Source organism: Aethalodelphis obliquidens, unplaced genomic scaffold, assembly GCF_003676395.1.
Source record: "Aethalodelphis obliquidens isolate GAN/ISIS:26980383/991018 unplaced genomic scaffold, ASM367639v1 scaffold7, whole genome shotgun sequence".
Taxonomy (NCBI): domain Eukaryota; kingdom Metazoa; phylum Chordata; class Mammalia; order Artiodactyla; family Delphinidae; genus Aethalodelphis; species Aethalodelphis obliquidens.
The window spans coordinates 5,624,237-5,648,370 of record NW_020837951.1 but is presented as its reverse complement, the minus strand read 5'-3'; the positions used below and the strand labels follow the sequence as shown (position 1 = coordinate 5,648,370).

Genomic DNA, 24,134 nt, shown 5'->3' with positions numbered 1-24,134 from the left:
CCTATCAAGCTTTCTCCTGCCTCAGGGCCTTTGTACAAGCTGTTCCCTCTGCCTAGAATGCTCTTCCTCATCATTTAGGTGTCAGATCACATCTCACCTCACAGCAGCCTTCCCTGATCACCCTGTTTAAAGTAGCTCTCCTGAGGACTCTGTATGTCCTTGTCTTCTCTTATTAGTATCATGCTTATCACCAGCTGAAATGATCAGTTTACTGATTAGCTTGTGTACCTGTGACTCCCCACTGACTGCCGACTCTGGGAGAGTAAGGACCTGCTTATTCTTGTTCACTGCAGAGCCCAGGACATAGACACTCAGCACTTGTTGGGTGAGTGGCCTTCTTTTACAGCCCTGGTATTTGTGAAGGGCTGGTATCTTTCCCGTGTACAGAGCTCCTTTGTGTTCAGAGAATGTTGTTATCTCTTCAAAAACTATGAAGCAGATGGTATTATACCCAGAGGATCTTAGGCAGAGAGGAAGGGGACTTGCCCAACACCGCAGAACTAGGAAATGAAAAGGACGAGACCTGACCCAGGATACCTGACATTTAAATTCTGCCTTAGGTTTTCAGTATCATGATTGTCTTTGGTTGTTTATTTGTTTAATTTATGTTGGTCCCAGAAAGTCTCAGAATTCTGGGCACATTTGGACAACCTCAGGAAAACTACCACTGAAGACACAGGTCTGGGACATCTCTGCTGGCTGCCCTTAATCCACCCTTGCTTGTTAGGCTTAACTGAGGGACTAACATCAAGACCAGTTGTAAATATTCCTTCGATTAAATCAGAGAGTTAATTTATTGTGAAAATCAAGTTTAATTCCTAATGGAAACAAAGCAGATAAGTGTAGGAAGCTCTACATAGCATTTGTTTCTAGGGGAAAAATTGAATAGCTATGTTCTGTTCTTTGATGATGAATGTTAGAAGTTAGAATAGCTCTCAGAGGTTATCTCGGTTTCTCCAGCACAGGAATCCTTCCAAACTAGTCTGGACAGATGGTCATCCCCCTGCTGTTTGAACTTCCAGTGAAGAGCAGCCTGTTGTTTTACGTTTCTGTAGATCACATCATCACTTTATAGGGGTTAAAGTCAATAGGACGAATATATACCTAAAGAGCTGTCAACATTTGAGCAAACATGGCCTTTTAAATATTGCTGCGGAATTTGTTCCTTAAGGGAATCCTGTGCTGAAACCTTTTGAACAAAGTTCTTCATATTCTTGGCCTGCTTTTTTCCTTAAAATGTGGTATACCTATATTTTAAGTGATGACTTGAAAATCTGCTTGTAGAAGACACATTTTTGGAAGTATCATTTCTAAAGACACATTATTACTAAGACCAAAAGGGAACTCAGTTAATAGTGCAGAGTCCATGTCCTGTCACAACATTGCTTTACGTTAATCTCCGTCGGGGGGAGAAATGGGGTAACAGCCCTTTAAAGAAGACTCTTGTCTTTCTCCCTCGATGGAGCCATGATTTGTTACTGAGTATTTAAATCTGATTCTCTCTGTAGATTGCTGCTAAAATTGATTCAATTCCTCACTTGAATAATTCCACACCTCTAGTGGACCCCTCAGTGTATGGCTATGGAGTACAAAAACGGCCCTTGGATGATGGAGGTAAGTTGCTGTAAATACCTTTGCCTTTCAGGTGGTAGTGAACCTGCCAGTTAAGTTGGAGTCTGTGTCAGCCATTTCCTTAACAGCTTTCTCCAGCGTCACTCTCTGAAGAAGAATGCTTGTGGGGAAGTATTTAAGATGATTTTCCTCAGCAGTTCTACGGTATTTTGAGTTCTTACTTGCCTTGATAACACGGGAAGTCTTTTCGGCTGGGCTGTAAGGTAAAAGACAGTCTCCGAGCATCAGCTTGGAAATGATTGGACTGACGCGAGAGCTCTGCCTGATTTAGCCCTCAGCTCTTCCTCAGTGCACACGTGGGACTTGAAGTTCCCACTTTTCTCCAAAGAAAAGCTGGGATTTGGTGCATGGCTCTGTGGAGGCTGTGGCTACGTACTGACCTTAAAGAAAGGAAAGGGGAGTGATGACCTTTTTTCAGTTTATCTGCTGGGTTTTTTCCACCATTCCCATTTATAACAGGCTCTTTCTAGCAGCATCCATTTTTCTTTCACTCATTCTTCGTTTATTTCATTGGTTTGTTGATATACGCTACTCATCCCCAAAAGAATTTGAGACCACTTAGAAGTGCGTCGTTACCAGCACTTCGGCAAAGAGTATCAGGTGTGTTTCTGCAGAGAACTTGGACTTCCTTTATCATATTTCATCTCCCACAAAGTAGCTCTGTAAAAGGGATTCTGAAATACACTAGACGGCACGTGAATATGCACGTAGTGGGTGGGCCAGTGTCTTCTCTTCCTGTCCTCAATCTGCATATGTACCCAGCCACGTATGTGTGCTCATATTTCTGTGATACCTTATTAAGTGAAAAACAGTCAAGGTATACAACAGTATATATTTTGTAATCTCCTTTCCCAAAAAAAAGTGCATGTTTTATGTTCATAGAAAAAATGTAGTTTGGCATGACTAATTGCTCTGGTCTCTTTGGAGATTCTAAAAGAGAGATTGCCATCATTTTTGTAAGTGGGAACCTTTTTGGAATAATTATATAGACTCACACGGTGCAGATTTTAATGGAACAACCCGCAATTTGGGTATAAAAGTTCTTGTCTATTTAAAAAAATTATTAATGTTTATGGTCACTCACAGAAAATCTACCACAGGGCCACTGGAACTAAGGGGAACATTTACACTGCTACTCTGAAACGGTATCTTGTGATCATCTTATATTTGATTGGCATTAGTGATTTCTTAGACCAAACATGAGTGATTGTATTATCTGCATTTTTGCCTTAGCAAAAAGCTGTCATGCAAAGCAACCTTTTTTACCTTTTCGGGGCAATCATGTTTCAGTTCCTCTTATGGGACATCAATATAAAAATAACAGTAAGTTGTCTGGCTCTGAGCATATGTCTCATTAATGGACAGTGTGTCTCTCTGGCCCACCATTTCCAGAAATTGAGATCAATACATTCCACAACTCTCAGCCTTGTTTTCACCCACCGCGTGGAGTTGAAGTGTAAAACTTGTGCCCACAGAGAAGAGTATCACTATGTCCTTTGCATAATGAATGCCTGAAAATTTGCAAATGAAACCTCTGGCATCTTGCAGACTTTTTTTCTCCCATTAATCCTTTGCACACCCATTTGAAAGAATGTTGCTCGTTAAGTCACCAGTAAGTCCAGAATCTCACTTGAAACTCCAGTTCATTATTATATGTGTATCGTCACCTTTTTTTTTTTGAGAACCATAATTTTTTGCATTTTGGGGGACTAAGTTCTTGTGATTAGAGAATAAATACACTTTTTCTCTTTCCTCCCCCCAAATATTAAGTCTCCTTTAGTAGGAAAGAACCGAGGGAGACCCTTTCCGCCTTGAACCGCGTCTCCTGTCATCCCCAGGCCTGTGTTTTACCATGACGACAGACTGTTTTTGAAGTATGAGAAATTTCTCTCAGGCCTTTTACGTTCTACATAACGGTTTGATAAAGTTAATCCTCTCTTCTGTTTAAATAACAGAATTACACAAATTGTTTGTTTTTCTCCAAGTTGGTCTCTTTGTGTAGAGTTTGAGATTTGCTGTGGACCTTAAGGAGAGCTGGGCATCTGGGGCCTGCCCCAGCCTCTTGTCAGTTGTCTCCTGACAGGGGTGAGGTCACTGGGCCAGTTCTGTTCTCTTGAATAAATATGTGGATAAACAGACCCTGTCAAGGAAAGTGATGTTCGTGTTTACCCAACAGCTTTCTAAGGGTCACAGGCTTGCTGTTTGTGAGATGAAAGTTTAGAAAAGCAGAGACGAACAACAAGCAGGAATGCCGGCACTTTTTTCTTAGCAATAAAGATTTCCGAGGGCTCTGCAGTTTTTTGTTTGTTTTGGCTTGGGATTTTTTGAGGGACATTCATCAGATCACCTCTTTAGCAATATGAACTTGCAAACTTTCCCGTGAAGCCAGGTTCTTTGACCTCTGGGAGGTTAAAGTTCAGTCCCCTAGAAGTTTTTGGAGGTGTTATTTGGGTCTGTTTAAAGGTACTTCAACTCTTAAGTCAACCATAAAGAACCTTAACATAGGGCTTACTCAGGACATGGAGATGTGCAAACACGTGTATGAATGGGAGGATTTTTTAAAGTGCTAGGCAGTAAAACAGGAGGAAAGCGATTTGAGTTCGTTGTGTTCTGATGTAGAAAGCGATTTGGGTTAGTTGTGTTCCAAGGCAGTGGTGAGTTGTCCGTCAAGCTGCCAGTTCATGAGCTCACCTGGAACCCAGCAGGAGCTTTGCACCCAGCGTCCAGAGCCTGCCTCGGTCCCTGATCTGGGAAGAGCAGTCATCCTGCTGCCCTCCCCCTCTGGGTCAGGTCATTTTCGCTGTCAGCGTCTTCCGTCTTGGCACCCACGCTTTCTCACGGTTTTTGAGGTGCACCCTACGGATTCGAGAAGCTCCCTGCTGGTCTTGGTGTGACAGTGGTTCCATCCAGTACTTTCTTCATGCTTCTGCTGGAGCCCATCGAACCAGTTCCATCCCTCTGCTCTATGACTTGTGGCAGCTTCCGGTAACCGGGGGGCCCAGCCCTTCCTAACCTGGCCACCGCCTCCTGCCCTTCCAGTCTCGCTCCCCCGTTCTGCGCTCTGCAGCGGCCTAGTCAGCTTCCTTCTCTTTGCTCTTCCAGAGACACTTCCCCCATCCCAGCCCTTTACCTGACTGACTCCAGCTCACGCTCAGTCTCGGATGTGATGTGACTCCCTCCTGGCAACCTGTTCTCATCCTCACCTTTTGACTTTCTTCAGTGCCCCGCTCGCCTGCCCTCTCAGGGTGGCCCCTCCCTTCTTTCGTTTCCTTTGTCCCCTTTACTCCTCCCTCCCTCCCTGTTCCCCCTCTTCCTCCCGTTCTCACACGCCCACCTCATCGGGAAATAATAAATGGCACTCTGCTCTGAACTTCATCAGCAGTTCACTTGTCCCCTCCTTGGGGCGCATTTCATCTTCTTTATTCTGCAGGTGACGGGACGTCACGTCCCTCTCCTACCAGATTCCACGTGCCATGATCATAAAGACAGTTTATTTCCCTACCTACCTCATGCAGTGAGTGAATAAATGCTTGATACCTGAGTTCTCCCTCCGTGTATCCTGTGATAGCATTTAGGAAATTGTGTGAAAAGGAAGCTCCAGATTTAAGAGAGTAGTATTAGCTCACTGATGTAGAAATGCAAGTTTAACTTTAATCTAAATCAGAAGTTGGCAGGCTTTTTCTTAAAGGGCCACGTAGTAAATATTTTAGGCTTTCAGGCCGTATGGTCTCCGTCCCACCCACTCAGCTCTGCCATTGGCACTCGAAAGCAGCCTTAGACAGTACGTATACAAATGAGCATGGCTGTGTCCCAATAACTGGTTGTTTACAGAAGTGGAAAGCTGGCCCTCAGGCGTAGTTTGCCAACCTCTGATCTCAAATCAGCCTTGTCAAATGATTAACGCTAATACTTGCTTAATCGTCAGTTAGGAAGGTGTACAGAGGGTCCCCACTTCCCTAATTTCCTTAAACAAATCTCCTTGTCTCAGGTTCCACTCTCTGTCTTGACTGCTGGAGAAAACAAGTGGTTTCTACTCTTTACGTAGAGCTGGTTGACAGATGGAAAAGGCACTCTTCCCATTGTCCCCGCCATATTTCGAGGGACAATGAAAGCATCTTCTCCAGTTTTTTTTTTTTTTACTCTGGGAGAGTTTTAGGTAATCACGTCCCCTTGAGCTCTTTTAGTTCAAACAGACCACACTCTCTTCCTGTCTAATCTGTAAAGAGTGGCACCAAAATCAGAACTTCGGGTGAATAAAGCTCCATTCCTGCCATTGCAAAGGGTTGGGGTTGGGGGGCGGGGAGTGTTATGCTAGTGACTTTGAAAATATGCCTGTCTTTTCTACCAGAGACTTTGATACTTACGTAATACCATCTTAGCTTTACCACACTTTCTGGTCTTCTTGTGGAATGAAGGAAGGAGAATTTTTAGGGGTACTACCAAATGAATGATTTACAGGAAGATTGGAATAGAATATCTCTATGGTCCTTTGCAAGTTTTATTTCAGCACTTGTGGCATAGGGCAAGGAGAAGGAGGAAAAAAGAGTGAGGAGGAAAGAATGTTTTAAATTCCAGACTTTCAGAGAGAGAAGGGGGATGAGAGGTGCCCGTGCTCGGGAGTGGCGAGGGCCAGTGTGCCTGCAGCTGCGTGGCAGGGGCGTCCGTGCAGCTGCAGGCACGGAGCCTGCACCACCTCAGGCAGGATCCTGCAAGGGCCAGAGCCTCTGCTTTGGGAAGAGAGAAAAGTGCATCTCAGAGATGCTCATACTCTCCCTGTATGGAGGGTAATAATGATGCTGCAGGGGTGAAGAGCCAAGACTAAAACCCGGTCCCTGAGGGTTGGAGGGGGTGGGGGAAGATCTGCCTTTTACAAAGTAGGGAAAGTAAATCAGGGGTGTTGTCAAGCAGTAGACTTCAAGCCGGGGTGCATGATGTCCTCCCAGGATTAGGTGGGTGTGGACAGGTTCACGGGATCCTTCTCCAGCTCTTACGCTTCTGTGCACCCTCTCCCCTAAAATGGATCTCTCTGAGAATTGTGTCTCTGCTGGGGATGCCACGTGGGCCTTCTCCTTTCCACGCCCCTTTTCACGTCACCCTTCTTTAGTTTATGGCGGTTTGTCACCAAGAGCGGTGAAATCCTCAACTGCCTCAAGAGGGGTGAGTCCGGGATCCTGAGTGGGGAATCCCAAGACGATAAAAGCATGAGAGTCTTGGTAAGAAGATTTTTATTTTATCCAGGTAACAGCTCATGGCAGAGGCTCACGCTGTCCCCTCCTCCCCTCCACCTGACCCGTCCGTTTTAGGATTGTAATTCAGAAGTGAGTTGTCGTCACGTGAGTGCATATTAACACATGTGTGAGTTGGAAAAGGGAAGTGAGTTTTTTTTCCTGGCAGAGTATGATCTGACTGGTTGGTTTGACAGTTGGCTTAGCCAAGTAGATGAAATCGTAGACATCTTCCATGAAAACAAGTGAGCTAAATCTGCAGTATCAGTGTTGCAGCAGAGCTATAACTGAAGCCACGTGCAATACCTGATGTGTTATTTGCACCCATTAACCTAGGAGAATAACTTAATTGTCGAATCAAAAGGGTTTCATAGTTTTTCAAAATTCTTTTAGGGAATATATGACCCAGAGTGGTTCTTGACCCTGGCTGTATGTGAAAACCACCTGATTAGCTTTTTTTTTAAATTTTATTTATTTTTTATTTTTATTTTTGGCTGCATTGGGGTTCATGACTGTGTGCGGGCTTTCTCTGGTTGCGGCGAGCGGGGGCTACTCTTCGTTGTGGTGCGCGGGCTTCTCATTGCGGCGGCTTCTCTTGTTGTGGAGCACGGGCTCTAGGTGCGTGGGCTTCAGTAGTTGTGGCATGCGGGATTTGGAGCACAGGCTCAGTAGTTGTGGCGCACGGGTTTAGTTGCTCCGCGGCATGTGGGATCTTCTTGGACCAGGGCTCGAACCTGTGTCCACTGCATTGGCAGGCGGATTCTTAATCACTGCGCCACCAGGGAAGCCCCTTGATGAGCTTTTTGCAAAACTAAATATGCACTTACCATTCAGGCCACGGTTACACTCCTGGGCATTTATCCCCAAGAAAAGAAAACTTGTGTTGACACAAAAACTTGCCCACACATCTTCATAGCAGCTTTATTCATAATAGCCCCAAACTGAAGCCCAGATGTCCTTCAGCAGGTGACTGGTTAACAACCTGGTACCTCCATGGTCTCCATGGAATACCACTCAGCAGTATAAAGGAACAGACTGTTGATACCTGCAGCCACCTGGATGGATCCCTAGGAAATTACGCCGAGTGAAAAAAGCCAACCCCAAAAGGTTACATACTGTATGATCCCACTTACATGACATTTTTGGAACGGCAAATAGATTAGTGATCGCCAGGGTTTAGAGATGGAGTGGTGGGAGGGCCCGTACAGAATAAGAAGAGGCCGGAAGGAGCCCTGGAGCCTGAACTCCTTATTGTAGAGGTGTCTGGAGAAGTGGTTTGACCAAGGGCGGGTACCTGATAAGTGGCAGAAGGAAGACTTGAAACTGGGTCCCTGTCTCATATGCTGTAATAGCGAATGCTTGAGAATGGAGACTCCAGAGTCTGAGTTTGGGGTTTGAATCCCAGCTCTGCGTGGTATTAGCTGTGTGGCTTTGGGCAGCTTGCTTTACTTCTCTAAGTCTGTTTCCTCACCTGTAAAATGGAGACCATATTTACCTCATGAAATTATCATCAGGATCGTAAGAAGTGATTTTCACACTTTTAAAGTACTACTTACAATGTAAGAAATACTCATATCTCCCTCCATCAGAACTAGTGACTACACACATACTAAAATCACGTGTGTAATTGAAATTAAAACTTTATGAAATACGTATCCTTAGTATCCATGGTCCCTTCAGTTTTCTATTTCATTTTTAATAAAGCTGGTCATGACCCCCTAAATTGATTTCATAGCCGCTGGATGAAATGAAAATAAGGCACAGTACTGTAAACAAGTATCATACCCTTTATTTTTCCTCTTAATTTTTCTCCTGAGACCCTTGGGTGGGCACTGGAACTGGGGAGGGGTGCAGGTGGGGTTCCTAACACCTCTGCACTCCTGGAGACCAGGGTAGGTTGCTGCTTTCCCCATGAGACTCTCACCTTGAAGGCAAAGATGACCTCGTTCACCATTTCACGCCCAGGACCCGGCACAGTGCCCAGCGCCTGAAAGGCATGACGGTTCAGAGGTCACGTGGGCACGGGCACTCGCTCACCTGTGCCCTTTTCTGAGGGCTTGGGTGTGATCGCGCCTCCATCGGTCAAATGGGACGGGTAGTGACAGCATCTGCCTCGCAGGGCTCTTGTAGGACTAAGTGGGTTCTTGCAGGTGAGGCACCTAGAGGAGCGCCCTTTGAAGCTAGTGGTGGTCTTCTTCCCCTCGCAGAGCGTGTCAGCTGCAAGTGGAAGTGACATTATTGAGATAAACTTGGATTTACTCTCACCTTTAAAAAATAATAATTTGCCAAATGAGTTAGAGATTATGTGTCTAGGGACTTAGAGCTGAGCTAAGTGTGTCAGTTTGTTGTGGCTCTGGGATGGGGGCTGCTGCCTTAGAACACAGGAAGCCTTCGTATTGTCCTTGGCAGAAAAGCTTTTTAAAAATGCCTTGGAAACTGCAGACGTCCCTGCAGCTGACTGCAAGTCTCACTGACCTTAACCGGGGCTTGGAAAGGCATCGGTCAAGAGTCGAGGAGACTGGAATCCAAGCACGGGCGCAGGAGGGTTGTGTTCAGAGGCTGAAGAGGAAGGTTTGGTTTATTGCTTTGTTCTGCTGGTCATGGGTCACATAAGAACTGCCGGTACTTCCTCTCCGGACCTGCCTGCTCACCTGCCGCAGGTCTGCTGCTCTGTGCATCCCAGGTCTTGTCTGCACTGGGATGACGGACGCTTTGGTCCCTTGAGCTTTTTTGAAGGCGAGTGGGAGGGGGTAACCGTTAAGATTGTTGTGTATTATAAAGCTGGGTGCGTTCGCCAGTGATATTTTGATAGCATTTCTTTGGGGGGAAGAAAATGGAGACTTTTTTCCTCCTCACTAATGGGGAAAAAATGTGTCCAGTGCCTTATTTTTTTCAAAGATCATGCTTGAAACTGGCAGAGGGTTACTCCTCAGAAAGGATTTCTCATATTGTAGCGTGAATATTTTCTCTAGGAAGCTCATCTTCCCATCGCCCGGGCGGCCTTCCATTACATGGCGCGCAGGATACATGAGAACCACACCTGCGCGTGTTGCGCCGAGGGGAACTTTGGAGGCAGGCTGAACCATGGTCGACCAGCAGGTGCCATTAACAGGAAATAGGACTGATTTTATTCAGCACTTTTCCTTTTTTACAGTAAATGACGGTAGTTACCATAAATTGAGCTTGATAGGCGTTGGCCATTGCCTCCCTCGCCTGACCCTTTTCATCCTGAAGACGCAGAGAAGCCCCTATTCGTGGAGTCGGACGTTAGCGGTTTGCTGTATGAGTGCCCAGTGCCCCTCATCTAACTGCTGGTTTTCATTTTTAGGCATCAAATGGGAATGTTTCCGAAGGGAATGAAACTTTAAATGGCGTTGCAGCCTCAGGCTACAGCACTTGCATGGAGGAGGGAGACGATTTGCCCGCTTAAGAGTCCACCAGCTCAAAGAGTTGGATCTGGATTTGAATTTGATTTCGTTCTTCGGTGCTGTGTGTGGCTCTCAGCAGTCCGTCTATTTGTGGGATAGTGGTGTGTGCACTTTTATTTTCGATCTCTGTAGGCACCTCCACTTGGCAGCAAAGCAGTTGGCTGTCAGAAATGATACGGTGTGCGTGACACCCGTCACACGTACTTTGCCAACAGAAAGGAATTTCCTTTTTTTGATGAGCACAAAATTTCAAATGGCTTTTGACCACGAGCCCTCTGAATGTTCTTGTGAATCTCATGAAGTTCTTTATGGTAGTGTAGCCCTTGACTGTGTTTCTGCGGCTTTTCTGGCTGAAATATCAGAAAATCATCAGCCCTTTGACACCTCTTACCAAACAGCACAGGAGACCAGGAGCCAAGGTCCCGCCACGTTGCCGCGTTTGGGGACTGGGCACCTCCCTTCTGTGTTTGCATCATTTCAGGACATTTTAGTTCCTCTGTCTTCCCTGGATTCTTTACCCGTAAGAGAAGAATTCTGACAGTAAGCAGGGAAGCTGAGCTTGACCCTTAAATAGAAATACGGGGCCAGCCACACTCAGCAGCCCTCTGTCGTGGACCTTCTCCTTCAGTGTGTTGTTTTCATACCCACTGCCCTAAGTGTGGGCGTCCCCTCTCACAGTGTCCACCTTTCACGTGGAATGGGAACCATGAACACTGCCTATCCCAGGTGAGGGCGTTTGTCATATTCAAACTGGAAATGCAAAAAGAAAATTTTAAGATTCAGTAAAGAAACAATTCTGTTATCCCTGAGATAAGCAGGTTAATAGTACGTAATGTCAATATTTTGGCTGTAGACCATTGTGTTGCTGTTGATCCGGGAGAAATGAGGTATTGACTCAATAGCTTCGTGTACTTTTTGCTAGCATGCTTCTCCGTGCTTTTTATTCTTCTTTTAAAACATCATGATCTGGTTTCTTTTCCTTTGTCGTTTTATGACCAGCTCCTCCCCGGTCAGAGAATGACAGGGTTAAGTTCAAGCAGAAAGAAGACTATATTGGAGACCTAGATTTCGGATGTCAAACCATTTCAGTCTTTGTTCTGAGGTTGATGTAATTGATCCTTCCCCACTTATCGCATATCTGTCCTTCTTATAACTTTCCCCAGAGACATATTTTTGAAAGCTCTTGTTAGCATATTGTAAGATTCATTCAATTCCTTATAAGACAGTTAGGATTTATACTTTTTTGTTGTCTGCTGACCGTGTTTCCTGGGCTGCATTTTCCAAAAGGGAAACACCACAGAATCATTTTTTGCTGATGGCTGGTGGAGACACTCATCAGTAGCTGAAAGAGGAGAAACGAACAAAAAGCGTAGATAAAATGGTGTTGTGGGGATATGATTGCAGAGTTGGTTTTCATCATTAGAGCCTGTTGGGCACCGTTGTCTCTGTGAAATGGGCTTGAAAGGCGGTTGCTGACTCTTAGTGTCCGCTGTATACAGACGGCAGTGGTGGCTCAGCGAAAAGGCCCGGGGAGGGAGGAGGCCAGATCCTCTCCTTGAGAAGCTCATGCTCTTGAGAGGGTAGGGAGAGCGGAGGGGGTGCCCCATGGCATGGCCGGCGGGAACATATGTGCACTTTCTCAGTGACTGCAGCTGCCACGGAGCAGTCTTTAACAATGCTTCTGAGCTAGGAGGTTAAATCTTCTCATTTGTTTTCAAAAGAGAAAGAAGGGACCCTCGCCGTCTTTACATTGAGTTTGGATCCCAAGCAGGAGGGAGGTAGGAAGAGAGAGGGATTTAGGCGAGCAGGATTTTCTCCCAGGCCTCTCAGCATGTGGACACACAGATCAATTTCTTATCCTGCGTTCAGCTGGACACTGGGTTAGAGACTGTGTTGATCACAACGTCCCCTCCTGTTTCATATCATATAACACAGTCATTTCAGCCACTGAGCCTAAATTACTGTTTGCTTTCTTTCTGCCTTTCTTTTTCTTCCCCCCCCGAAACGGTAAGAACTCGTGTAAGGATGAAGTTAGTTTATCCGTGCTAATGCTTTGATTTTTCTTTTCTCTTTCTCTTTGCCACAGTAGGTAACCAGTTAGGGGCCTTGGTACATCAAAGGTAAGCAGTGGGTTATGTTTTATTATTTATTGATCATTTCTAATTGTTTATTGATCCGCCATCTGTACTAGAGTGTTAGAAAGTCAGAGGTTGAGAGTGTGAAAAAACATGGGCTAGATTTCCTTAAGACTCAACTTTTTTTGTAGTCCTTTCCAAGACAGTGTAAGCTGAAAGGATAAACTAATACAAGGTATTAAAACGCAGCCGTTATCCTGTGTAAACTTAGAAGACTTCTGGGATGTTGGCGCTGCTCTTTCTGCCCACATACGTTGAATTTAAAAGTAGAGAATGTGAGAATTGTCCTCCTGGCTGGATGGTTTTCCCAGCATTTGTTTTATGGACCCTGACCTCTTCGCTTGAGCAAAGCTGTGCTGAAGAAGTGTGACTTGCTGGGCTTTCACAAGATGGAGCTTGTGTTGCTCCAGTCATCACGGTCTGGGAGGTGGGAGCCCAGGTCCCCCCACTGTAGTGAGAGGCCTGGCAGCAGAACCTTGGATGGCTGCCCGGTTGACTCCCTTCCTTAGTTTCCCCTCACAGAGTTCCCTTAAACACTGAGGATTTAGAGAGAGACAAAGACCTCTGGGCTTTAAAAAGACCAGTCTGTAAGATGGAATATTTGTGGTCACAATGTTGTCATTCAAAAAAGGATAAAATATACAGGAAACCGCCAGGAAGGCTTCTCTTCCCTAAGGGGTGAAATTTTATGCTGTGTATTTGTTACTGTAACATGTTATCCTTAACGTTCACCAGCAATGATACAGTTGTATCCTCTTGTGTTCTATGCAAATGTTTAGGAGTTTCTAGAAATCACCAGGCATCAGATAACCAAAAGATCTATTCTGGGGTTTTTTAGTTATTGTTTCTTTGTTTGCTTTGTTTTTTAATGAATTGAAATATAGTCATTGAAATGAGGTTGTGTCAGTATCAAATGTAACTTTCCTATAAAGCCGTAGTTAATCAGGATTTTACTTTCCACAATGTTTGTACTTTGTGCATTAGACCAGTTTCAGCCTTGCATTTAGAATAGAGCTTTGTCTTCCAGGAAGCCCAAAGCAGTTTATCCTAATACGTTTTTTCCTCAAAGAGAGTCTGCTAAAATTGTTCCTGCGGGCTGAGGAGCTGCCTGAGTTTTGAGTTGTGCTGGTGTTGAACCCCTTCTAGTAAATTCCACAGTACTGTTTCCTGAGAGTAGACAGCTTGTGCTGCGTGTGAGCAGCAGCCTGGCGGCTACACATACAGGAGCACTGTTACCCTTCACTACCATCAGGAAACATCCCAACAGGGACCCCCCGTCTATTGTTCGACGCACTGTTAGGCCAGCCGAGCCTTGGCATTAGCAGCCACACTCTTACTGATTAGGAAGCTGGGAATTGCCTGATTTCGGTGTGAATTTGGATAAAGAGGTAGAGATAATCCCTGTGCATATGTAATCTGAGGGTGTAAACACAAGAAGACTGTTTGCTCACATCAGAATGATACAGTGGCAGTGCTATTTATGATACTGCATTTCTTCTAAGTGCTGCACTTTCCCCGAAAACATGCACTTATTCATTGCTTTCCATGATGGGTAAAAATCCAGCAGTGTGAGAGATGTTTAAAAATGCTTACCTTTTTTTTAAAAAAAAAAACTACTTGCATTTAGCTTCCTCCTAAGGTAAATGCTTAGATTTAATTGCTTTCTGGGGTGTTGGGCAAATTGGATATTGTCCACAATACACCATACAGCAAATTTGAAGAGTTGTTTGAAAGAGCCAGTGCAATAGTTGGTTTTTTTTAAAAAAAAAAAAACATGTAATGGATGGGGTAGCATTTAACAGAAGCACGTTGCCAAGTAAGCAAGGTAATTATTCTGTACTGGTCAGCACTGATTAGGCCTCGGTTGGATACCGGTTCCATTTGGGACGTCTCACCCTAAAAGGCAGATAAATTAGAGGGAGGCCAGAAAGCAATAAAAAGATTGGGAAACGAGGAATATTGAAGAGTAGTTGTCCCTCTTCATCTAGGGAGACTTGAATAGAAGTCTAAAACACTCCCCACTCCCCAGAGGATCTTCAGGTGTTCAGCAATACTGAGGGTAGCTGTAGGAAGAAAAGGCAGTGGTTAGTGCAGTTAGTTGATGGTTTAATGAAAAAAATAGAGGTTTCCTCCTCTGACACAAGGAAAGGGGAGGCTTGGATCTCTTCAAGGAGTGATGGACCAAGGGGTTCATTAGATGACAGTCTTTGTGGATGGTTGTGGGCTTGTGAGCCAGATTGGCATGATTTCTTTTAAGCCTTTATCTTCTAACATTGCCAATATGGGAAATTTGGGGAACCTAAAATGACTGCAGAATTCTTTACTCTGTGTATTTTTCCAAAATGTTCTTTGTTTTTAGGGCAGTAATAACAGAAGAATTCAAAGTGCCTGATAAAATGGTTGGATTTAGTAAGTATCCACATTATCTACTTTTTCCCTCATTTCTGTTCCTTATTTTCATTTTAATCTCTCAGTGGGAGTGTCACCCATGGTAGAATGCTCCGCACATCATGTTCTCTAGAGCCCCGGAGCACTGCAGGGAGACCGGAAGGTTGGGCCCTGGGTCCCCCCTTCCCCCACTTCAGCTAGAGAACCCCATGTCGTTGGCTGTGTTTCACATGCAATTCCTGTGGGCTCGCTGAGGCCAACCTGATTTGTTGTGCTGTGAGCCAAGTGTGAATGTTTGCTGAATTAATTGTCACACATGTGTAGTTAAATATGGAATAAAGGGGGCATGTTCTCACCCTGTTTAATTTGTTTCAGTTATCGGCCGGGGAGGTGAGCAGATTTCACGGATTCAAGCAGAATCTGGTTGCAAAATTCAGATTGCCTCGGGTAAGGACTACTTTTTTTTTCATAGATCTCAGTTTGGTAGAAATCAGTCTTTTTTTTACAGAGTTTTTCATATTTAGTACCTTTGCTTGTTGCTTAGAAGTTTAGGGGCTTGGGTAAGTATATGTGATTGCTGTTTTCCTTGCACTTTTGGAGCTGACCTCCCAGTTGAGAACCAGAAAAACCAGAGCCAAAGTGGGCCCAGAGATGATGCCGCCCGTCTGGCCTCTGGGGAGACCCTCTGCAGCTCTGGGCCCGGTGTGGCCCCTCCCAAACACATGCTGGTCTAGGACCTCTGTTTTCTGCACCAGAATGTTATGCCAGACATAGTGGGGCCTGGACGAGACCTGGGGCTCTGGGCTCATGCCTGGGGACTGCTCGCCGGCTCCTCTGGATTAGACCGTCCCTGCCCTTTGTGGAAAGAGGCCATCTGAAGGTTCTGGCTAAATTAGCACATGTTAAACACGGCTCAGGACCTTTCCCAGCCTGGTGCATTTTGACCATGTGATATGGAGAGAGACAGACTGAGGAAGAAGAGTTTTTACTTTCGTTTCTAAGTTTCATCATCTGAGTTTGACCTCTTTCCACAGCAGAGGATGGGATTTGGAGGACATTCGACCACAGAAGTGTTTGTCATTTTGAAAGATACTTAGTACAGTGTCTTGAAAGCAGTTACTGCTGTTAGCTATTTCTCTTTAATTTTTTTTGAATATGAGTTTTCAGAGGCAGTTGTTTTTAGGAACAAAATAAAGCGTCGTGTGTGGTGTTGGAAAGTAAGATTTTTTTCCTCTCTTGTCAAATGGCCTGGAACCAGTTCCACGTGGGTGTCACTGTTCTCTTGAAGTGTTCATGCAATTACTGGTCATAACTCTGATGTGCATGCCATTAAACTCCTTACGAGTGTGCCTCAGAACTGCAGACAGATAACCATTAAACTACACTGCAAATGGACAGACTGAGGAGCAGCGGGTTGAGTGACTGGCACTTACTAGCACGCAAGCGGGTCAGATGTGAAGCTGAGGCTGGTAATCAGGACCAACTCAGAGACCTCTGCTGCGTCCTCCCAGCTTCCCCTGCAGGACTTGTTTTCATTTGGAGAATCTAGGGTGGAGCTACCAGCTTGATATTCTCTCCACGAGTGGAAGCAAGCTGTCTTTCTCTGGGAGCCGGGCCTTCTGTGGGGCTGGTTTAGGAACCAGCCCGGAGAGACAGTCCGTACACAGAGGCGAAGGTGCACGGTTGCCTGATGCCCACCAACACACCTCATCTTCTTGATTCTTCTTATAGAGAGTTCTGGGATTCCAGAGAGGCCCTGTGTACTTACCGGAACCCCAGAAAGTATTGAGTAAGTTTATTTTATTTACTTTTTCCTTTCACTCTTCTTCCTCCTTCCCCAGATGGGGAGAAATGGAAGGGCAGAATTGTTACTGAACACTGTCGATCTGTGCGGCAATCTGGCCACGAAAGCAGGTGCTTCCTAGAGAAGGATCTGGGAGGTTGCCACGCCAGGGGAGTTGTTCTGTTACCTTAAACACATAAGGTATCACCTTTTTTTCAAACCCCACAGAATTTCTCACAGCTGTCATAACATCTGCTTCATAAACCAGGTCCTCGAGAGTGTACTTTCACCCTGCCTGAATGCTCTCATTAACTCGCTTCTTCCGTGTTAATGTCTCCTTCACCTGAGCAGGTCTGGATCAGTAAGCCTCTCACTCTGTGAAGCACTGAGAATCCTGGCATCAGGTCTCTTGCCTGGGGCTGATCCCGTTGCCCTTCTGATATTGGTGAACCAGATGAATCTACTCTTTGTGGCCATTGCTCCACTCAGAGGGCCATATGGACTGACCAGAGGCTGTTTGGACTTTTGGGCCCTTACTGCAGCCTTAAGACTAGCATTGCTCTCCTGGTACACGCATGCTTGGAGCCTTGTACCAGATGCAGGCCTCGTAAATCCAAGAAGCCCCTGGGGAAAGGGGAGGCACTAACGTAGAGTCTGCTCTCCTTCCTCTTTCAGTCTACCGAGTAGTGTTGCATTTGGGGACAGGAGTGCTGAGATTATGTCTGGCTCTGTAGGTAGGGCTGTTTTATTGTTTCCATTTCTCAGGGAGTCTAGATGAGTTTAAATTTTCTTGTTCTGCTGTAACATTGCAAGCAGTGAACCAGAATAAATATCACTGGCAGGTGTGCATTATAGGGCAAGCAGGATGCTTTTGCTGGAGTCAAGGCACTTTTCTTCCAACGCAGGTTAATGTAGTACACAAGCAAAATATTAAAAAGCTGCTGTAACTGAGAAGATACACAAAGGCTCAAGACTGCAGAAGGCAACATCTATTTCCTGCCATTCGCTTCTTTCTTCCTGCTCTTCTAAACATTCCTGCTTCCTCTTCTACCCAAGCAGTGGAGGCAATGGGATTGTAACTTTAGGAGGAAACAGTTTTTTCTTCAGTGTGCAGTATAGCCAGCCTGTTTAGTAGCTGAATTTTTCCCTATTAAAAGAACCACGAGGGCTTCCCAGGTGGCGCAGTGGTTGAGAGTCCGCCTGCCGATGCAGGGGACACAGGTTCGTGCCCAGGTCCGGGAGGATCCCACATGCCGCAGAGTGGCTGGGCCCGTGAGCCATGGCCACTGAGCCTGCGCGAAGAACCACAAAATAGATTGTATGTGGTGATTTAAAGAATAAATACTGCAAATAACAGCCAGGGGAAATTCTGGTGCAGAAAAGGCAATTGGCCCAACAGATGACCTCGGCAGGCTGGGTGGTTCTGTTCCAGCATTGCCATTCCCTCCCCAGTCTCCAGGTGAATCGGCATAAAATCCCACGGGAAATGCAGGCTCTTGACAGTCTGACATGGAAAGCACAAAGCAGGTGTATATGACTGTACAGCTGCATCTGCCTCCTTTTTTCCCCACCCCTTGAAACCAAACTGGTGATTTGTAGCCGTAGCTTAGAAGTCATCGAGCAGTCTGGTTGGTTATGGAGAAGAAATTTGGAGTTTGAGAATTCAAATGATGATTACTAACCCTTGCTTTCTCTCTTCCCGTCTTTCTCATTGCTTTCTCTCCTGCTCTTGTTTAACAAATATCTGTCGAGCGTATGCTCTGTGAGAGGGGTTATGCTGGATTGGGGAGCAGCAAGAGATGCAGGGGGTCAAAGGTAGACAGCTGCCACCAGAGCAGCTGACATTCGAATCGGAGACAGGCGTGTCTGTGGCGTGCACGCGAGACACAAGCGCGAGCAGAGGGCAGACGTGGAGGGGCTGTGTTGGAACGTTGCTGTTGTGGTGTGCGTTGCTTTTAAATTCCAGCCCAGTAGCGTGGCGGATGGCAGAGACCTCCTGGGTTGTGAGGGCAGGAGCTGGAGCTGGATGGAGGGCTGCCTTGACTCCTTCGCGTGTTCCCCCGGTGCTGTTTCCCCTTCCTGGGCGCCTAGAGCATTCATTTAATGCTGGCTCTCTTGTGGTTCTTTTCCCTCCCAAAGACAAGCCAAACGGCTCCTGGGACAGATTGTGGACCGCTGTCGGAATGGACCTGGCTTTCATAATGACATAGACGGCAACAGCACGATCCAGGAGATTCTCATCCCTGCGTCTAAAGTGGGGCTGGTCATCGGCAAGGGAGGGGAGACAATAAAGCAGTTGCAGGTGCGTGAGCCCTTGGCCGAGCGGCGCTCGACAGCCCTCATCCTCCTCCATCTTCCTGGGTTGGGAGGTTCTGTGCGGCTTTGGCGTGTCCCAGCCGGGCTGGCTGTGCACCACGCTGCAGAGCTCCCCACGAAACCTCTGCCCGAGTGCCTCTGCAGATCTGAACATTTTCTGTGGCCAGGCTCAATGCCAGCTGTGACGCCAAGGCCTGGGGTCCCCGTGAACTGGCAGCAGCCACTGTGGCGATGAAGCCCTGTTAGGACTCTCAGATAAAAATCCTGTGTCCAGAGCCAGGGCCCTGAGCCAGGAGCACTCTTGCTCGTTAGTGGTGAGATCGGAGTTACGCTCGTGTACTTTTCTAAAGCTCAGGGTCCTCGTCTGTAAGAGCAGGGAGGTGCCGGCCTCGCTGTTGTAATGAGCTAAAATAATACCCGTTATTGTGATTTACATGAGACCCTTAGTGCAGAGCCTGCCACTGAGTAAATGCTCCGTGAACATTTGCTGCTCTGAGCTCCAGAATCCCTCACGTGAGACACTTGGGCCAAACGTGTTGTAGGTTTAATACCCCCAGCAAGTTTTGGGGCTGCATCCCGTAACCAAGTGCAGGTTTTCATGGCTAAACCTAACAGTCACACTCCATGAGAGGAGGGCTGGAAGTACGCTCACGTGAGTTCAGGTTAGTTTTGCTGCCAGATGTAGTTCGGAGCAAACTCTTCTTTCCGAGCTCTGGGCTTTCAAAGTTGCGGGTCGGAGTTGTGGCCTGCCTGTGTGCTCTCGTATAGCCCAGTCCTTGGATGTGGAAGGCATTCTGCCGTGGACTCCTAAGAGTTCAGACTTTATAGAGTCCCAGAATCCAAATTTTGGTGCCGCGCTCATCGGCTCTGGAGCCTTCAGTAGCTTACTCAGAGCTCTCCTCTGTGAGGTCAGGAAGTGGTGGCCCTTCCCTCCCGTTGCTGTGCGTGAGCTCTGACCACGTGACGTTAAATAGATTGTCTAGCTCGGTGCTTAGCATCTTGTAAAAGTAGCTCGTTCACATTTAGATATTCCAGGACCGGAAAGGGAGGAGAGTTTTGGGAAACGGTTTTCTCGGTCAGGCTTGGACGCCCTCAAGCATGGCATGTACCTCAGCATTCTCGGAGGCCAGCCTCACGGGCCGGATCAGAGAGCAGTGCCTTTGCTAGTGGGGCATGTCTCGCTGTGGACACGAGCCGACCCGTGCAGCTGTGCCATCCTGCGTGCCTCTTGCTGACGGTGAGGGCTGTACCGGTGTGTGTGCCCTCACAGGAGCGGGCAGGCGTGAAGATGGTCATGATCCAGGACGGCCCGTTGCCCACGGGAGCCGACAAGCCTCTGCGCATCACCGGAGACCCATTTAAAGTACAGGTAGGAGAGAAACCATGGGTCAGGCAGGTCCTGGGTGTGGCGGTATCACTTGGTAGTACTTGTAGAGCTTTTATGTCGTTCAAGAAATTATAAAACTGGGTGGGTGTTCCTTGAGCTGTCTTCCCAAACCAAGTTTGGTGATGCAAAGAATGGGGCTGTGCTGCCCAGTACCAGAGCTGCTGGCCACGTGGCTGTTGGAATTTGTTCAGATTAAGTAAAAAGTGAGTTCCTTATTTATACTGGCCACGTTTCAGCGCTCAGAGTGCTCAGAGCACATGTGGATGGTGGCTGCCATCAGGGCAGCCCACGTACAGAACTTGTCCGTAAACGCAGAAGGTTTTATTGGCTGGCACAGCTCTGATCAGATGCAGTTTTCGAGGTGGAGCTGTGGTCAGCTCAGATGCAGTCTCCCTCTGGCTTTTATTTGTTTGTTCTCTCAACCCATTTTTACAAGATCACTGGCTGAGGTGGGAGGTGACCGAAGGTGCCAGTACCACACAAGGCACGTGTGTGCCCTCGTAGCAAGCATCCTGTGAGCCTCAGGACAACCGCAGGTGCTGAAAACAGGGGCTTAGGTCTAAATCACCCAGGTGCTCCATCTTCCAGCACCTGGGCTATTAGCAGGAATGTGTGTGCGCTGTGGGTGTGGGAGTGTGTCTGTCCCCGTGAGACACGAACGCTCTTCTTTCTGCCTGCTGCAGCCTGCCTGACCTTCGCCGCATTTAGAGTAGCTCCAGAGCGACACACCTTGGTGAGCCGGCCCGTCAGCGACAGCTGTCCCTCTGCAGGGGGTTTGGGGCTTTGATCCAGCAGAGGTCACCAGTCTCTGGCAAAAGAATTCCCGTAGTTCTTTTTTTTTTTTTTTTTTTTTTCGGTACGCGGGCCTCTCACTGTTGTGGCCTCTCCCGTTGCGGAGCACAGGCTCCGGACGCGCAGGCTCAGCGGCCATGGCTCACGGGCCCAGCCGCTCCGCGGCATGTGGGATCTTCCCAGACCGGGGCACGAACCCGTGTCCCCTGCATCGGCAGGCGGACTCTCAACCACTGCGCCACCAGGGGAGCCCCTCCTGTATTTCTTAATGCTGTCGTTCAGCTGAACTCAAATGATACCACTGGTAGTTCTTTTTTGGTCAAGGTTTCTATATGTAATGATTTTAGAACAGGTTTGAGGGCCGGTGATTACAGTGGCTGCTTTGCTTAGGTTCCCGTCAGCAATGCAGCCCTTCACTATCTACTGCCCTGTCAGGTCCCCTAGAGTTTCTAACCTCTTTAGATGTAAACAGGTGGGCTTTAATAAAAAAAAAAAAAACAGACTGCACCTAATCTTCCTCACTCGGCTCACGCAGTCCAGCCTGGGACTCCTCTGCTGTGTGTTGTAGAGCTCTTTGGACAGAGGGGACAGCTGGCTGGACACAGAAAGCCTGCCTCCCAGAAGCCCTCCGCTCCTGCCTTCTCCAGTGGAACGTTTGGCTTTGTCTTTTGTAGAAAAAATACCTGGGTAAAGAGCTTATTTCATTGATGTTTCATGAATTTGCAGGAAAATTATTATAAAGAAAGGTTTTCAGTATTTTTTTTATTTTAAAACTGTGTATTCCATGTTTTTTATTATGAAGAAGCTGTCTGCTGTATTTAGGGTATATTGTTCTTTGAGTTTCTTTTTTTTTTTCCCTCTTCCCAACTTTTTATTTTGTAAAACTTCAAATATAGAGAAAAGTTGAAAAGATAGTGTAGCGAACATCTGAATACCTTCAACCTACTTACTGTTTTGTTTGTGTGTTTATGTTTTAGTTTTTTGCTTTACCATTTGTAAGTAAGCGTCAGATACTGTGAGTTTTTACCTCCAAATCCTGCAGTATGTATCTCCTAAGAATAAAACTTGCTTCTATAAAACCAGGCCTAAGAAAATAACGGTAATCCCATAACATCATATTATAGTCAGTCCATGTTCCAGTTTCTCCAGATGTCGTGAGACGTTGCTGTTTTGGCTTTTCTTGTTCTCGCTTGGTTTGATTTTTCCAGAACTGGGACTGTTTCAGTTCTCACATGACCTTGAGTTGTGCGCGGTTGCTCCTTAGCATGGCTCCTGGGGGGCCAGTGCTGGCGTGGGCGGGATGGACTGACTCAGGTGCGTCCTTGGGGGTGAGGACACTGAATGCGCCTTAGAGTCAGGTGTTGAGGGAGGCTCTTGCCAGTTGGTAAGACGTTCGAGCTCTCAGTGCCAGGAGGTATTTTCGGGCTCCCAGGCTGGCCTTTTCCCTTTCCCTCCCTGGAGCTTCTCTGCCATGGGATGCATTGTTAATGTCTTCCTTCCCATGGAAACTGCCCACTGTCAGAGCTCTCAGACCCCACCCTTGCCCACTAGAAAGAAATGGCACGTCAGAAATACGGTGGAGCGACCGTCATCAAGTTCTGACCCAGCACCAATGTGCTGACCCAGCTGTGGCTTAGAAGACTGTGGACCCTTATCTGTGTGGACATTTTGGACGGTGTAAGGAACACGTCATTTAAGTTGTGATATACACGATATACTGCTCAGTAGCAGCCTGCCCGTGTCCCATGTAACAATAGTAACATAATATAGTGAGTTCTCCCACTGAGCACCTCCTGAGGCTGTAAGCCCAATTTAAGAGTGTTTGATCTTTCACCTGGTGTCATGTCTTTTTTCAGGATTTTGTTTTCCTTAATGCCTTTTATCTGTGTTTATGCAGCAAGCAAGAGAAATGGTATTAGAGATCATCCGAGAAAAAGACCAAGCTGATTTTCGAGGTGTACGCGGTGATTTCAGCTCCCGAATGGGAGGAGGCAGTATAGAGGTATGCTTGAGTTACAGGTTAGTAGGCAAGTTTAAGGTTTAGGGCACGCTTCTGTTAGCTCTTTAACCTTGAGCAAGTTATTTAACTCTTACCTCAGCTGCAAAACCCTCCTAGTACACTGGCTTCACAGGGTGGGTGTGAGAAAGGAGTGGGACAGCCAGCTGTAGTGAGGAGCGCCAGCTGCACGCATTTCAGGGAATGGGGCCGTTCCCCCTGGTTGGGGGTTGTGCTTCAAAGCGCACCCCACTGCCCAGATGAAGACCCAAGTCCAGGTTTTCGTGGTGACCTATGTTGTGATAGTATCAAACTCCTAAGCCTGTTTTACTGATGAGGTGGAATGGGATCGAAATACATCCTTGATGTCGGCTACAGCGAGGGTGGGCCCTGCCAACGTTATGCTTGGTAAAATAAGCCAGGTGCAGAAGGATGAACGTTGTCATGATTCCACTTACATGAGGCACCTAGGATAGGCAAGTTCATAGAGACAGAAAGGAAAGTAGAGGTTAGCAGGGGCTGGGGAAGGAAGCACTGTGGTTTCACGGGAGTTCTTATTGGGGATGATGAAAAGGTTTGGGGTGTAGACATCTGTGGTGGTTACACAACATTGTGAGTGTGTTTAATGCCACTGAAGTGTGTATTTACAAACGGTTAAAATGATTAATACTATGTTATATATATTTTACTACAATAAAAGAGTGAAGGAAAAGAAAAACATTTTATAGGACCATAGTATAATCAATGTGTATGGTACATTAATGTTTATTTCATAAAATTTGGAAGATAAATTTTTAATCTTAAAATTTTTTTTTAATCTTTTATCTATGAGGTTTATTCTTACTTTACTCTATCTTTATAACTATTTTTGATCAGGTCTCAGACCTGTTGGATGCATTTAATGGACAGGAATGCAGCCATCAACCACAGTATTTTTCCTAAGAGGAAAAAAAAATGCTTTATTGTATCATTTCCAGAAATGCACTGTGATAAAAATCATTGTATACACACACACACACACACACACACACACACACACACACACACACACA

General features: G+C 46.4%; 1 protein-coding gene across 6 annotated transcripts in view; it reads left to right on the top strand.

Annotated features, from left to right (window-relative positions):
• The window catches only part of FUBP3 (far upstream element binding protein 3), a 49,392-nt gene that overhangs the window by 10,399 nt on the left and 14,859 nt on the right, over window positions 1-24,134 (top strand). For 3 of the 6 annotated variants that reach the window (XM_027104522.1, XM_027104525.1, XM_027104528.1), the window contains exons 2-9: window positions 1,509-1,614; window positions 12,372-12,405; window positions 14,780-14,829; window positions 15,184-15,255; window positions 16,540-16,597; window positions 18,731-18,893; window positions 20,178-20,276; window positions 22,984-23,088. In XM_027104522.1, the coding sequence (XP_026960323.1) occupies window positions 1,509-1,614; window positions 12,372-12,405; window positions 14,780-14,829; window positions 15,184-15,255; window positions 16,540-16,597; window positions 18,731-18,893; window positions 20,178-20,276; window positions 22,984-23,088 (687 nt within the window). The remainder of the gene's footprint in view (window positions 1-1,508; window positions 1,615-12,371; window positions 12,406-14,779; window positions 14,830-15,183; window positions 15,256-16,539; window positions 16,598-18,730; window positions 18,894-20,177; window positions 20,277-22,983; window positions 23,089-24,134) is intronic. The other 3 variants (XM_027104523.1, XM_027104527.1, XM_027104526.1) reach the window with 3 other exon arrangements.